At 47.5% G+C, this 14714-nt stretch overlaps 1 protein-coding gene across 1 annotated transcript in view; it reads right to left on the reverse strand.

Moving 5' to 3' along the window:
- Positions 1 to 14714, reverse strand: part of LOC130487851 (cytochrome P450 20A1) — a 28003-nt gene that overhangs the window by 12323 nt on the left and 966 nt on the right. The window contains exons 2-7 of the mRNA XM_056861394.1: positions 11436 to 11485; positions 10372 to 10538; positions 7069 to 7214; positions 5989 to 6156; positions 5043 to 5121; positions 2535 to 2650 (exon numbers count right to left, since the gene is read on the reverse strand). Coding sequence (XP_056717372.1) covers positions 2535 to 2650; positions 5043 to 5121; positions 5989 to 6156; positions 7069 to 7214; positions 10372 to 10538; positions 11436 to 11485 — 726 coding nt within the window. The remainder of the gene's footprint in view (positions 1 to 2534; positions 2651 to 5042; positions 5122 to 5988; positions 6157 to 7068; positions 7215 to 10371; positions 10539 to 11435; positions 11486 to 14714) is intronic.

The raw sequence follows: 14714 nt of genomic DNA on the forward strand, positions 1-14714 counted from the left end.
TGATGTAGTTAGCTGGAACCGCACACAAAGCACAGTGCTTTGTTTACAGGTACACTGATCCAACTGTGCCAATTTGATTCGTGCAAGGAACCTTTGAATTTCCAAGGGTACACAATCATGCTTAGGAAGATGCCTTCTCAACTCTAGACTTTCACGGTTTCCTCCCACATGGTCACGCTCCCAGTAGAGCACGTTTGTGAGTAATTAAGGCCAACTGAGCACAGGGCAACTGTTTATGCATTCCAAGATGGGGTCCCTCGGGTTCCATTTTGGGATTCAAAATGGAACCCAGGGTACTGGTGCGACCATGCTTAGTAAACCTCAGTCTTGAACACATGAAGCTGCCTTATACTGAATCAGACCCTTGGTCCATCACAGTCAGTATTGTCTACTCAGACCGGCAGCGGCTCTCCAGGGTCTCAGGCAGAGGCCTTTCACATCACCTACTTGCCTAGTCCCTTTAACTGGAGATGCCGGGGATTGAACCTGGTACCTTCTGCATGCCAAGCAGATGCTCTGCCATTAAGCCACGGCCTCTCCCCCACAGGCCATCTCCCATAGGCCAACACAATAGACCTTCTGTGGGTTTACTGATTACAGACGTGTGGCCTATGAATGCTTATGCCACAATAAATTCAGTACCTTTTATGATGCCACAAGGTTTTGTTGCAGTGGGCTGAGTGGGGGTCACTGCTCGTACACCCATGATAGCTAGATAAAGGTTCAGGTTGATGAAAGGTAATGAATCCTAATATAATTGGTGAACTCATTTTTGTCATGTGTGGGTATGGGTGCATAAGGCTCAGAAGGAGACATAAGAACATAAGAAAGGCCCTGCTGGATCAGACCAAGGCCCATCAAGTCCAGCAGTCTGTTCACACAGTGGCCAACCAGGTGCCTCTAGGAAGCCCACAAACAAGGCAACTGCAGCAGCAGCATCCTGCCTTTGTTCCACAGCACCTGATATAATAGGCATGCTCCTCTGATACTAGAGAGAATAGATATGCAGCATGACTAGTATCCCACAGAGAGCAGTAATAGAAGAAAAAAGAAAAAAGGGAAATGAAACCCAACCTAGAAAACAGAAGCTGGGTACCCAAGGTTGGGAGGGATAAATAAAATATCAACAGATTCAAGATATTCGCCCAAACTTAGCTGAGGGGATGAAATCACACATGTGTATGTACACCCATTGTACTATAGCAGTGATGGCGAACCTTTTAGAGACCGAGTGCCCAAACTGCAACCGAAAACCCACATATTTATCGCCGAGTGCCAATGCGGCAATTTAACCTGAATACCACCCCCAGAGGGGCCCCAGAGGGAAAGGCTAGGGTTGCCAAGTTCCTCTTCGCCATGAGTGGGAGGTTTTTGGGGTGGTGCCTGAGGAGGGCGGGGTTTGGGAAAGGACTTCAGTGCCATAGAGTCCAATTGCCAAAGTGGCAATTTTTTCCAGGGGAACTGATCTCTATTGGTTGGAGATCACCCGGGGCGGGGCAGAGCCGGAAAGGCCAGCGGCTTGGAGGAACTGCGCGTGCCGGCAGAGAGGGCTACGAGTGCCGGAAGTGGCACTCGTGCCATAGGTTCGCCAACACGGTACTATAGCATGGGAGACGTCTGCCTCACATCCCTCTCTGCTTGGAAAGTTCTCCTTGTCTACTAGGTGAGGAATTTGAGAGGCAGGGAATTGTTGTCTTTGCGCCACATTTGTCCCATAAACTCCACGGTCCCTTTCTCTCGAGGAGGGCTTTTGGCTTTGACCTAGGCTTGGAAACTGTTATGATGTGTGAAGAAAGGCTGGGGGGGCGGGGAATGATACAGTATCTGCTGCTAGTGTCATGTATGTCTTAGAGCAGTGGATCCCAAACTTTCTGAGTCATGGAGCACTTTTCAGGAGAGAAATTCATCACGGAGCACTAATTTTCACCTAGCACCTATATATTAAACTGAATGACAATTGTATTTTTCTTTCCAATCTCTTCTTTCCAATCTCTTCACGGAACACTAGGAGATGTTTAATGGAGCACCAAGTGCTCCGTGGAGCACAGTTTGGGAACCGCTGTCTTAGAGCAAATGATTCAATTAGTATGATGGTTTTAGAATTATGTCTTTTAAATTTTATATCTATATATATTATTATTGACTACGTTGAAAGCCACGCTGAGCCTGGCCTTGCTGGAAAAGGGCGGGGTATAAATATAACAATAACAATAGCATGTACATTGGCTAAATAAACAGCTTCCAATTATTCCAATATTTCTTCATATTAAGCAAAAGTAACTGTTTCAAGCTAAACATCATCCATTTGTAGGGCAAAAAATTAGGAAAGATAGCCACGGAAGAGAAATACACACCCAAAGCCTCATCACTGGGAGAGGAGAAATGCCACACATTACAGCTAGGAAGGAGAGGGAGACAAGGGGGAACCTATGCGTGCAATTAAACTAAATCTAATCCATCAAGATGCAATTAGCAGCAGATCTAGCAGGACTCTGTTAAATGGCTCATTACCCCCCCCCCCCAGCTGGCCATACCTGCTTGTCAGTCTGGTTGCCCTGCAGCAAAGAGTCAATGAAGATCTCCCGGTTGACGCTCCTGCCCTGTCTCTCTTTGATGACTTTCTTCAAGACCAGCTCCATCTCCATCAGAGCTTCAGGTATGCAAAAGAAAGGAGTCCCCGTGTTGGCCAGCAGAGGGCATCATTCTGAAAAACCACCTCAGCTCTCTGGGCCAGGCGGGTGAACCCCCCCCCCGCCGCTCTCCCCCTGCGTAAATGCCACTTTAACATTTACAGAGTATAAGAATATGCTCAAACAGCTGCACGCATCTATCTCACATGAACTGCATGTGTCAGGGAGACCCTCAACTGCAGCTTTTGTCCGTGCTATGCGTAGAACAGAACTATCAGAGCATTCCTGAGTAGAGCCGGTGGCCGTGCCCAAAGGCCTTTGGAAGCTGGTGACGGCCTCTGCCGGCACAAGGGCCCACAGCGCTGGCGTCTGGGTGGCACGTGCTGGCGTTTGTGGCCCCAGCACTGGCGTGCAGGGCAGGCCGCTGCTGTGCCGTGCCCGGCCGCCGCTGGAGCCTGCTGCAGGTGTCCAGACAATGACCTGGGAGGCATTCCCGGGGCGTAAAGGCGTCCCGGGGTGTAACGGCGTCCTGGGAGGCATTCCCAGGGCATTACAGCACCAGCTGGGGGGCGAAGCCGCTGTTAGGCGCCCTCCTAAGCCGTTATGGCTTGGGAATGGCCCCTTTTATTTTTGCAGCGATACGCCACTTTTTAGGTGGTGTATCTCCCGTGCAACCCTATGCGAGTTGCACGGATTTTTGGCGCCGGGCGGAGGTTTTGGTCGGGTCGAAACGTTCTTAGGAGGCAGCGCCACTGCATTGCCTCCTAAGCCCGGCACAGGCATTCTGCTCAGGAATGCACTGTATGTCACTGCTTTAACGTAAGCACACAAAACTTCACGCACTCAATGTGAACACTACCGATGTAATTATGGATGATGTTATGTTTCGTTCAGGGAGGCTCTGGTGCACCAGAGTAGGATATCCTGGCCTGTAACAATGTCATCCTCATGCTTAATCTCAGCCAATAGCCAGAGAAATAATCCTACTTGCTCTCACCAATGCATAAAAGCATGATTTTTTGGCTAAATGCGGGAGGACAATAGAGGAAGTCTTAGTGTTACAACACTAGGATCAAGGACAACTGTTTATAGGAAGTAATGGGAATCCCACGAGATGGGGAGAAGCCTTCTGACTCCCAGCAAGCCTTCTGTTGGCCTGTCATGGTGGAAAGACTGTCTGCAAACAGGTGTTAACCGAGCAACCGCCCCTATTTGGGTGCAATGCTAGCAATTATCCATCAGCATCATCAAGAGGTGACTGGCAGAAAGTGCCATTAAGTTGCAGCCAACTTATGGCGACCCCATACGGTTTTCAAGGCAAGAGAAAAACAGGGGTTGTTTGCCATTGCCTTCCCCTGAGTAGCAACCCTGGACTTCCTTGGTGGTTTCCCATCCAAGTACTAACCAGGGCTGACCCTGCTTAGCTTCCCAGATCTGCCAAGACTGGGTTAGCCTGAGCCATCCACGTCAGTGCAAGAGTTAACTAGGCACCATTTATATTCCTTTTCAGTGAAAATACAATTAATTTATTTTCAGAAGTCTGAGAATCACTACCAGAGTTTTGGAAAGGCCAGCTGACGACTGTGTCCTTTGTCTTAAAGAAAGAAAGAAAGTTAATTCTCTGGAGCTAGAAATAAGATGCACCAACACAGCACATCTCCCAGAATGTGTCCTATGAAGTGTACGTGTGCGCTTTTTCCCAGGAGAAAACAAGATTTTCATAATTTTGGTAGCAGTAATACAACTCCTGAGGAGCCCCATGGCACAGAGTGTTAAGCTGCAGTACTGCAGTCAAAAGCTCTGCTCACGACCTGAGTTCGATCTTGACGGAAGTTGGTTTCAGGTAGCCGGCTCAAGGTCGACTCAGCCTTCCATCCTTCCGATGTCGGTGAAATGAGCACCCAGCTTGCTGGGGGTAAAGGGAAGATGACTGGGGAAGGCACTGGCAAACCACCCCGCAAACAAAGTCTGCCTTGGAAACGTCGGGATGTGATGTCACCCCATGGGTCAGGAATGACCCGGTGCTTGCACAGGGGACCTTTACCTTTTTAATGCAACTCCTGTTTGTTAGGACCAAATGGTGAATGTAAGATTTTTAGATTCCTAGAATGTTTAATCAAACTGAATTTTAAAAGTACAAGGGAGGAGGTGTTCCAGGACTTGTTGGAAGAGCCCAACATTCGGTGTTCTTAGCTTTTTTATACATGGAGACCAGGAACTATTGGAGACTTAAATCACATTATGTGGTAATAGGTGCAAGACACCCCAGAGGCTCCTGGAAAGAAGAACCAAAAAGGGTGTCTTTTCCCAAGAATATTAAACGCTGGCAGTTCTTCCCTTGGGCGTGACCACCACCACTTACCTTCCTCAACCTTTCAGAGCTCCACACATGAACTGAAAAACGGAACGTACCATTTTCGTACATCTTTTTTCTGGTCACGCTTTTGTCAAGTGACCCGTCCAAGAACCCTTTTCCAATTTCTGCCCATATCTGCAGGAAAGGGAAATGAATCAGTCGTGTTACCTTTCCAAGCTGTTTAGGAGATCTGGCTGACCCCCACCTACCCTGAAGACAAAGAATTAGGACTTTGGCTCTGTAATACGAATGCAGACTAAGATGCTGACTTGCCATATTTTACACCCACTCAACATCACAATCTGCTGAAATTATTACATGGTTGAAATAGCATTGCTGAATTAGAGCCAAGAGATCCCATCAATCTTCCACTGCAGTGCCTAGCCCCATTGTTCCTTGTGGAAGGCAAGATCCAAGAGAGTGAGGACCCCCGTAGCTCACAAAAGGCATGACCCGGCTGGACTGGCACTATTACTCACAGGATCATGGCCAGAGAAATCATAAATGATTGTGACATTATATAATATCCCGGAACTCAAAAAAGTTGTGAGCAAAGAAAAAGAATACATGAACACATGAAGGTGCCTTATACTGAAACAGACCCTTGGTCCATCAAAGTCAGTAACTGGAGATGCCGGGGATTGAACCTGGGACCTTCTGCATGTCAAGCAGATGCTCTACCACTGAGCTACGGGAAGGACGCAAGCAGTATACATCACTGTCAGACCCACACCAACACTGCAGGTCATTTTCTCAGTAGAAAAAGAACACTGAAAACGGAGTGGTCCCACACTAAAATTGATGGGCGGACTCTCTGGGGAAACTTTGCAAGGGGAAATCTACACAATAAGTGCCCATCTGGGAGTTCACCAGTAATTGACTACACCTGTCTTGGGAGTAGCCATCATAGGTGGGGTTGCACTGCAACCTTGAAATGCGAGCCTCATTAAACCAACAGAAACCAAACTCGAAATTAAACTTCTCCCCCTCTTCTAGACTTACCGCATCGTGGTTCTTGCGGAATCGGATTACTTCCTGGTCGTCTTCAAACCTACTTCCCATTGCGATCTGGGTCACTGCTTTCATTGCAAACCCCAACATATGCTGGCTGAGCGGCACGTGCTGAGACTCGGGGACGGACAGCCATTTTGTTAGCAACTCTTCCGACAGCTTACCAAAAAGGAAAGAATGAAAGAAAACGGTAACCATCATGCTATTTCCTCCCGATGGCAATAAGCTGGGAAAGCAATCCTACTGCCCTATGAGGAGCGATTAAAACGCTTAGGGCTGTTTAGCTTGAAAAGAAGGCGGTTAAGGGGAGACATTATAGAGGTCTATAAAATTATGCACGGTATGGAGAGAGTGGACAGGGAGAAACTTTTCTTCCTCTCTCATAATACTAGAACGCGGGGTCATCTGCTGAAGTTGGGTAAGAGATTCAAAATAAATAAAAGGAAGTATTTCTTCATACAACATATAATTAAACTGTGGAACTCCCTGCCCCAGGATGTGGTGATAGCTGCCAACTTGGAAGGCTTTAAGAGGGGAATGGACATGTTCATGGAGGAGAGGGCTATTCATGGCTACTAGTAAAAATGAACACTAGTCATAATGCATACCTATTCTCTCCAAGATCAGAGGAGCATGCCTATTATATGAGGTGCTGTGGAACATAGGCAGGCTGGTGCTGCTGCAGTCATCTTGTCTGTGGGCTTCCTAGAGGCACCTGGTTGGCCACTGTATGAACAGACAGCTGGACTTGATGGACCTGAGTCTCATCCAGCATGGCTTTTCTTATGTTCTTACATATTACACACTGGAAGATCTGCCTACATCAGAGCAATACCCTTGCAATGATAATGCTAGATCCCCCCACAAATTAGCCATGCTTATATTTCAATTCCCCCCAAAACAAAAACACCCTATAAAAAAAGTTTCTTTCCCAGTTACCCCCTTCACGGGGGGGGGGGGGAGGAAGAAGAATAAGAAGAACCACCACCATGCTGGCTCTTCCAGCTAAGAACTGCTCTTCCATCAAAAAGATCCCTTAACCAATGACAGCCCTCCAGGGAAGCCACTCACCTCCTGGATGACAGCGAAGTTGCTCTGCAGTGACTTGGCCACCCCCGTTTCATACAGCTTTTTCCGTAGGCAGCTCTCCCCCACGTCTCCACCGAGGCCAGACTGATATCGCAGCAAGGACTTCAGCATCGTTTCAAAGGGATCCGCTGAAAGAAGGGAGGCGAAAGTCAAGCAGAAGTCTCTACCATACTCAGTAAAGGGGCTATCCAGAGGTGAAGGACTTCGTAAAGTGTAGCTCCATCAAAATAATGAACGGGCTCCAGTTTTTTAAACTGAAGAAGAGTTGGTTTTCAAATGGCTATTTTCTCTACAGAGCCAGCGGTGGTTTGGAGTGGCGGAGTCTGATCTGGAGAACCGGGTTTCATTCCCCACTCCTCCACATGAGTGGCGGGCACTAATCTGGTGAACTGGATTTGTTTCCCACTCCTCCACATGAAGACAGCTGGGTGACCTTGGGCAAGTCATGCTCTCTCAGCCCCACCTACCTCACAGGGTGTCTGTTGTGGGGAGGGGAAGGTGATTGTACGTCGGTTTGATTCTTCCTTAAGTGGCAGAGAAAGTCAACATATAAAAACCAACTGTTCTTCTTCTCCTCTACAGTTTAAGGAGAATCAAACCGGCTTACAATCTCCTTCCCTTCCTCTCCCCACAAGAGGTACCTTGTGAAGTAGGTGAGGCTGAGAGAGCTCAAAGAGAACTGTGACTGGCCCAAGGTCACCCAGCAGGCTTCATGTGTAGGAGTGGGGAAACCAACCCGCTTCATCAGATTAGCGCCCGCCGCTCATGTGGAGGAGTCGGGAATCAAACCTGGTTCTCCAGATCAGAGTCCACCCCTCATAAACGCTACACCATGCTGGCAGTACACCACACTTGGGGGACTAGGGATTCGTCTCTCAGGGAAAAAACAACAACCCAATAACATCCAGAAATCCTGAATTTTGCAATGGGAATAGAGATACAGGCCAGCCAAACCACAAATTAAAAAAAAAAAACAACCAATGTAGATCTTGCACACAGACCCTGAGACACAGTTTCTTTCACCCTCCCTCTCTCCATACCTGCAAAAAATAAAATGAGCACTAAATAAAAGGAGCTTGGCAAACAGCAGAGAACCCAAGGCAAATATGCTACAAGCAATACAAATCTAAAAGACACAAAATATAACGGAGATATCCAGCAGAGCCTGGAATCGGTCTTAAACTATTCAAGGCCTTCCATTTCCGCAGCCTAAGATACTTCTATTGCTCGCTCAATTCTTTTCTTTGCTTGAAGCCCAATTTACAGGCAGTTGAGTTAAATTGATCCCCCCCCCATCTTGGTTCAATAGAGTTAAGAAAGAACACAAAACGGGAGTCAAGAAAGTTGGCGCACAAGCAAAACTGCTGTCCATAGGAGTATGTTTAATCATTATGCGTCTTTTTTTTTTTTAACAAAAAGAGCTCTACGCCTTCAAGTCTTGCCCCACTGTTTGGGGCAAAGGGAGCTTTTTCTTCAAACGGGAGGGAGGGGGAAAGCTTTCAGCTTGATGTAATAACGATGTAAGAGGAAGAGACATCTTCCATTTCCTCAAGTGATTTACCTCGCCACTCTCCGCCATGTCCCCAAACGCCACTAACAACCACTTATTGTTCTCTTTAACTGTGAGGGCAACAGCAACCATGTTCAGACAAACTCTCTTTCTTACAGGGCAAGTGGTTAACTGGAAAGGCCGCCGCTGAAACGGACCGATCCCACGCATTCATTCCCCACAACAGCCGGTATAAACCAAATTATTTAATACGGGCGTTGCTCGGCTGACCTAGACCTCTCTCAGCAATTCCAAAATGGGCTCCAGCCCGCAAAACCCGATGCCTCGATAAATCAGCACGCTTTTAAGGCGCCGCGAGGCTCCTTTTTGAGCTGGTAGCTTATGAAAATAACCGAGATGAGCGGCGGAGAACCGGGTTGGTTTCCCCACTCCTGCACATGAAGCCAGCTGGGTGACCTTGGGCTAGTCACAGCTCTCTCAGCCTCACCTACCCCACAGGGTGTCTGTTGTGGGGAGGGGAAGGGGAGGGGATTGTAAGCCGGGTTGAGTCTCCCTTAAGTGGTGGAGAAAGTCGGCATATAAAAACCCACTCTTCATCTTCTTCTTTGGGATATACTGGACAAAGCAGCATTTTAGTAAAGGACTCTCCTCCCTCAGAAAGCTTTTGAGGTCTCAGCTGCCCTGTGGCCCAGAAACAGCTCTTGAATATTACTTGAGACAAGCAAAACAACTGGGTCATCCCCCACCCGCCCCCAAATCCCTCTAAACTCTCTCTTTGACAAGCAGGTTCGCCTAAGGAATTTTGCAACCTTTCTTTGAACAAGAAATGATGGGCTTGCTAAATGCCATATTCCTTTTTAAAAGCCAAACACCTCTTTTAAAAGCACCAGGAGAAAAAAATTAACCTTCTCTGCTGCGTGACTTCAGCCTAGGGTTGCCAGGCCCCTCTTCGCCACCGGAAGGTTTTTGGGGCAGAGCCTGAGAAGGGTAGGGTTAGAAGAGGGAAGAGACTTCAATGCCATAGTATCCAATGGCCAAAGCCTTTGGAAAAACTCAAAAAAATATGCGAGGCACTTCAGCCGGGAACACGCTGCTAATTATCAACCATAAATGGCCTAGGTGGACTGATCCATTCTCAATACCTAGCACTGAATTCCCTGGCAACTTTTTCAACAAGGGGCAACCAATTTCTTATTTAAGACGGTAACTGTGTTGCAGATACCCTGGGCTGCCAAAAAAACAAATCAGTGGGTTATAGATCAAATCAAGCCTGAACTGACCCTAGAAGCTAAAATGACTAAACTGAGGCTGTTGTACTTTGGACATACTATGAGAAGACAAGAGTCACTGGAAAAGACAATCATGCTAGGAAAAGTTGAAGGCAGCAGGAAAAGAGGAAGACCCAACAAGAGATGGATTGACTCTATAAAAGAAGGCACAGCCCTCAATTTGCAAGACCTGAGCAAGGCTGTCAAAGATAGGACATTTTGGAGGACATTGATTCATAGGGTCGCCATGAGCCGGAAGCAACTTGATGGCACTTAACACACAAACACACACACACACTTGTGTAATTAAACAGAAGCTTCTTAGATCATATCCTGCTTTCTCTCTGTTCACAAACCAAAGCCTAACAAACCAGAGGAACAATTTCTGGTTTCACCAAATTGTCGATTTCCACAGGCAGTTGGCAGCAGGCTCACAAAAACTCCAGGCCTTGCTTTTCTTGGAAACCCAAAGCTTATTTTTAGGAAAGAGTTTCAACACAGACTCACAGGTCCTGTTGGGGTTGATATGCTGCTTCAGGACGTCGATGGACCCCAGGCTGATGACCAGATGCCGCCCGAACCAGTAGGAGACGACAGGGCCGTATTTCTCGTGGAGATTTACCAGGAACTTGTGCAAGCTGCCGCTGGTGACGATATCCGGGAGGTTCCCATCTCTAGGAAGAAAGCAGGAGGAAGTCCATAGACCCAGTCGGACTGCAAGGAGTCAAGAAACAGGCCACACTCTTTCCTTTTCTGCGCATGCAGAGTGGTGGTCAGCGAGATGCCCCACGGGGGTCTCATCAGAACTTTCTGCTCCCCCTCTAGGCCTACTCTGAGCAAGTTTATTGTGCATGGCTATCCACAGCACCCATGGCCCTTACAAGTGACATTATGCGCCAAGCAAAGGAACACAGTGGATCACAGATTGTGGAAAGGAGAGGCATGGGGGAATCTGGTTTGCTGAGAGTGGGGAGGACTAGGAACGTGTCCAGAGGAGGGCAACAAAGATGGTGAGGGGTCTGGAGACCAAGTCCTATGAGGAAAGGTTGAAGGAGCTGGGTATGTTTAGCCTGGAGAGAAGAAGACTGAGAGGGGATATGATAACCATCTTCAAGTACTTGAAGGGCTGTCATATAGAGGAGGGTGCCAAGTTGTCTTCTGTTGCCCCAGAAGGTCGGACCAGAACCAAAGGGTTGAAATTAAATCAAAAGAGTTTCCGTCTAGACATTAGGAAGAATTTTCTAACAATTAGAGCGGTTCCTCAGTGGAACAGGCTTCCTCAGGAGGTGGTAAGCGCTCCTTCCCTGGAGGTTTTTAAGAGGTCAGATGGCCATCTGCCAGCAATGCTGATTCTATGACAGATCATGAGAGGGAGGGCACCTTGGCCATCTTCTGGGCATGAAGTAGGGGTCACTGGGGGAGGCGAGTTAGTTGTGAATTTCCTGCATGGCGCAGGGGGTTGGACTAGATTACCCTGTGGTCCCTTCCAACTCTATGATTCTACGGGAGAGTTCCCTTGCACACTGGGGAGGAATATGCCCTTATAGACCCCCTACGCAGAAACCATTTACTTTTCATCAGTCGGAGTCATTCCTGGGATACCCGAAGCCTGCCTGGAAGCCTGCAAGAAAAGGGAAACAGAACTCAGTCAGCCATTTTGTGACTAACTGTACAATTCTACACACGTCTATTTAGTCGTGGTGGGGGAAAGTGTGCCGTCCAACTGAAGCCGACTTATGGTGACCCCTTATGGTTTCCAAGGCCTGAGGAGCATGTGGCTGCCCTCAACGACAGCCAGGGCTTTTTCAGCCCCGGCCCGGTGGAACAGTCTCCCTAGCAACATCAGGGTAGCCACGTCTGTCTGCAGTAGAAGAGCTACATTTGGGTCCAATCGCACCTTAGAGACCCACAAGATTTTGGGGGTGTGAGCTTTTGACTCATATTTGAACCCAATCGCTCTCTGGCTCATATTTCGCTCTGAACCCGCCTCAATTTGCAGTGTCTCCCCTCGGCCCAGGGTTATGCATATAAATCTAGTTTCTCCAGTGTTATGTGACCAGTAATGACGAATGCCATCTTGCTTTATTGTATTTATTGTATTGGTTGGAGTACGTAATTTTAAGGTATGTTTTAAAGTATGTTTTATCTGATGGTTTTCTGAATCATGATGCATACCTATTCTCTCCAGGATCAGATGAGCGTGCCTATTATATTAGGTGCTTTGGAATGAAGGCAGGATAATGCTGCTGCAGCCGTCTTGTTTGTGGGCTTCCTAGAGGCCCTTGGTTGGCCACTGTGTGAACAGACTGCTGGACTTGATGGGACTGGGTCTGATCCATCATGGCTTTTCTTACATTCTTATGGGTGGACCTATTCATGGAGGAGAGGGCTATCCCTAGGGCTACTAGTAAAAATGGATACTAGTTGTAATGTATTTAGTTGGTGCAAGGACTATGCTGAACTACTGAACTGCTGAACTCAGCAGTGCTGAACTATGTTGAGCTTGAGGCTTCTGCTCCAGGCTCCATTGTCTGTTTCTCCTATTGGACGGTGGACTTTGGCCGTCCAAGCACGGACTAGGGGGTGGGTGGGGTGGCTCCGGGTGGTTGGGAACAGTATATAAGTTGGGGTTTTTTGCAGTTAAGTTAGTTCTCTCTTCCCTGTTAACTGAATAAAGCGGTTGCTGTTGGAACTCTGCCTCCAACCTTATGTGTAACCAACGCATACATAATACTAGTCATGATGCATACCTATCCTCTCCAAGATCAGAGGAGCATGCCTATTATATGAGGTGCTTTGGAACGCAGGCAGGATGGTGCTGCTGCACTCGTCTTGTTAGTGGCTTCCCAGAGGCACCCAGTTGGCCACTGTGTGAACAGACTGCTGGACTTGGTGGGCCTTGGTCTGATCCAGCAGGGCCTTTCTTATGTTCTTATGAATACTAGGTGTGAAGCATACCTATCCTCTCCAGGATCAGAGGAGCACGCCTATTATATGAGGTGCTTTGGAATGCAGGCTGCTGCAGATGCTGCTGCAGTCGCCTTGCTTGTGGGCTTCCTAGAGGCACCTGGTTGGCCACTGTGTGAACGGACTGCTGGACTTGATGGGCCTTGTTCTGATCCAGCAGGGCCTTTCTGATGTTCAGTGTTGTATCCTGCTGTGAGCCCAGCTTGCTGGGAATGAGGGCGGGCTATAAACGCAGAAACAAATACACAAATGCAACAGACAAATACAGAACTCAGATTCGCGCCGCGGTGCCTCCCGAGAAGTGAGCGCCAGCTCACCAAAAGCGGGGGTCAAACCTGGGCTCTCTCTCTCTTTTTTTTAATATATATATATATATTTTATTTTTATAACATAAACATATAAAACAAAACAAACAAATACAATAATAAAAAGAAAATGCAAAAGGATATCTGGGCACTCTCTCAAGTGGCCAGCCAAACTGGGGCGCGCCCCCTCCCCCAAGAAGGATTGTAATGCCTGAAATCATTATATGTTATGGGAAATGTATTGGAAATGTATGCTTTTATACTCAGTCCGCATACTCACACTTATAAAGATGCTAAGCCCGGGGTATAAGGGTTAGCATCTAGCACAATACCATGTGAGAGCACATGTATGTAATTGACATGCAGCCCCAGGTATAAGGGGTGAAGTATTGATCCTTGAAACAGATGCCCTAATGTGTAATCATTTAAGTTAGCATGAGTCTGGCAGACGCCATTATGAGCTGCCAGAATGAAAGACTACATTGCTTGCCTGGTACGGCCTTTCACCAGTAGAGAAAAACAGTATCTTACCTTCACCCTTAGGAATGTGGTCACAAGACCTAATGCTTGCTTAGAGACAGCTTTGACCAATATTGTCAGCGAGGGCATCCAGTCGAGCCCCGGATAAGCAGACTCCGTGTCTCCTTCCCACCCACCTCCATTCTCATTCCTTTGATCGCCTGGCATTAGCGTTTCAATAAAGATCCAGGTGAGATCTCTGGGGCCGCGGAACAAATGCCTGGGAGCCTAGGGATCGCCCGGCCGCTTGCTAGTCAATCTCACCAGGAGGTTTCGTAGAGGGCAATAACAGGCGAACATTTCCTTACTGTCACCTTGCATCCTTTTATATTCTAAACAAACTCTGCGGCACCCTTTCATGTCCTACCGCTGATGCAATCAACTGTATTGCATGTTCCCTATAAAGATGACCACTGTTCCCCCAATCCGTATCCCAACCTTAAGTTTGTTAGCTGCTCCGAACCCGTTTACTTTCTTAATAAAATCTTTAAACTCTCTGCAACGTCTGGAGTGAAGTTTACTATTGCCGAAATGCAATGAGGTACTGAAGCCTGACAAATATCGAATACGCTGTGCTAATTAAAGTGAAGCAGACATCCAACGCGGAGCAAATCGACGTAACGGCAACACCCCTGACCCAAAGTTATAAACGTTGTTGCAATCTCTTGTCGAAGGTTGTTGCAATCCTTTGTTCTGGGGTGTGTGAATTGTCCTGCGCATTTGGGGCAGTTCTCAACCGGTACGTATATCGGGCGTAATAAACAAGACTGCTTTAAACTCTCAACCTCCTACTGTGAAATGGCAACAGTCCAGTGGAAGATGCATCACGTGGTGCAGTAGATAGTGTAGCTTGTCACCAAATTCAGTAAGCTTTCAGGAGAATCATAGGTTCAGTAAGTAGTTTATTGGCACTTGTAGGGACCCTCCTCCATCGAAGAAAATGTAAGATTCCCTCTTACCACATAAGACGACTTGTGAGTTAAGGTAGATGTCGCTCAGAGGACCATAAGCTTTACTTTCACGCTGCAGGTGTACCATTACACTACGGTAAAATGGTAG

The sequence above is a fragment of the Euleptes europaea genome, chromosome 15 (assembly GCF_029931775.1).
Source record: "Euleptes europaea isolate rEulEur1 chromosome 15, rEulEur1.hap1, whole genome shotgun sequence".
Taxonomy (NCBI): domain Eukaryota; kingdom Metazoa; phylum Chordata; class Lepidosauria; order Squamata; family Sphaerodactylidae; genus Euleptes; species Euleptes europaea.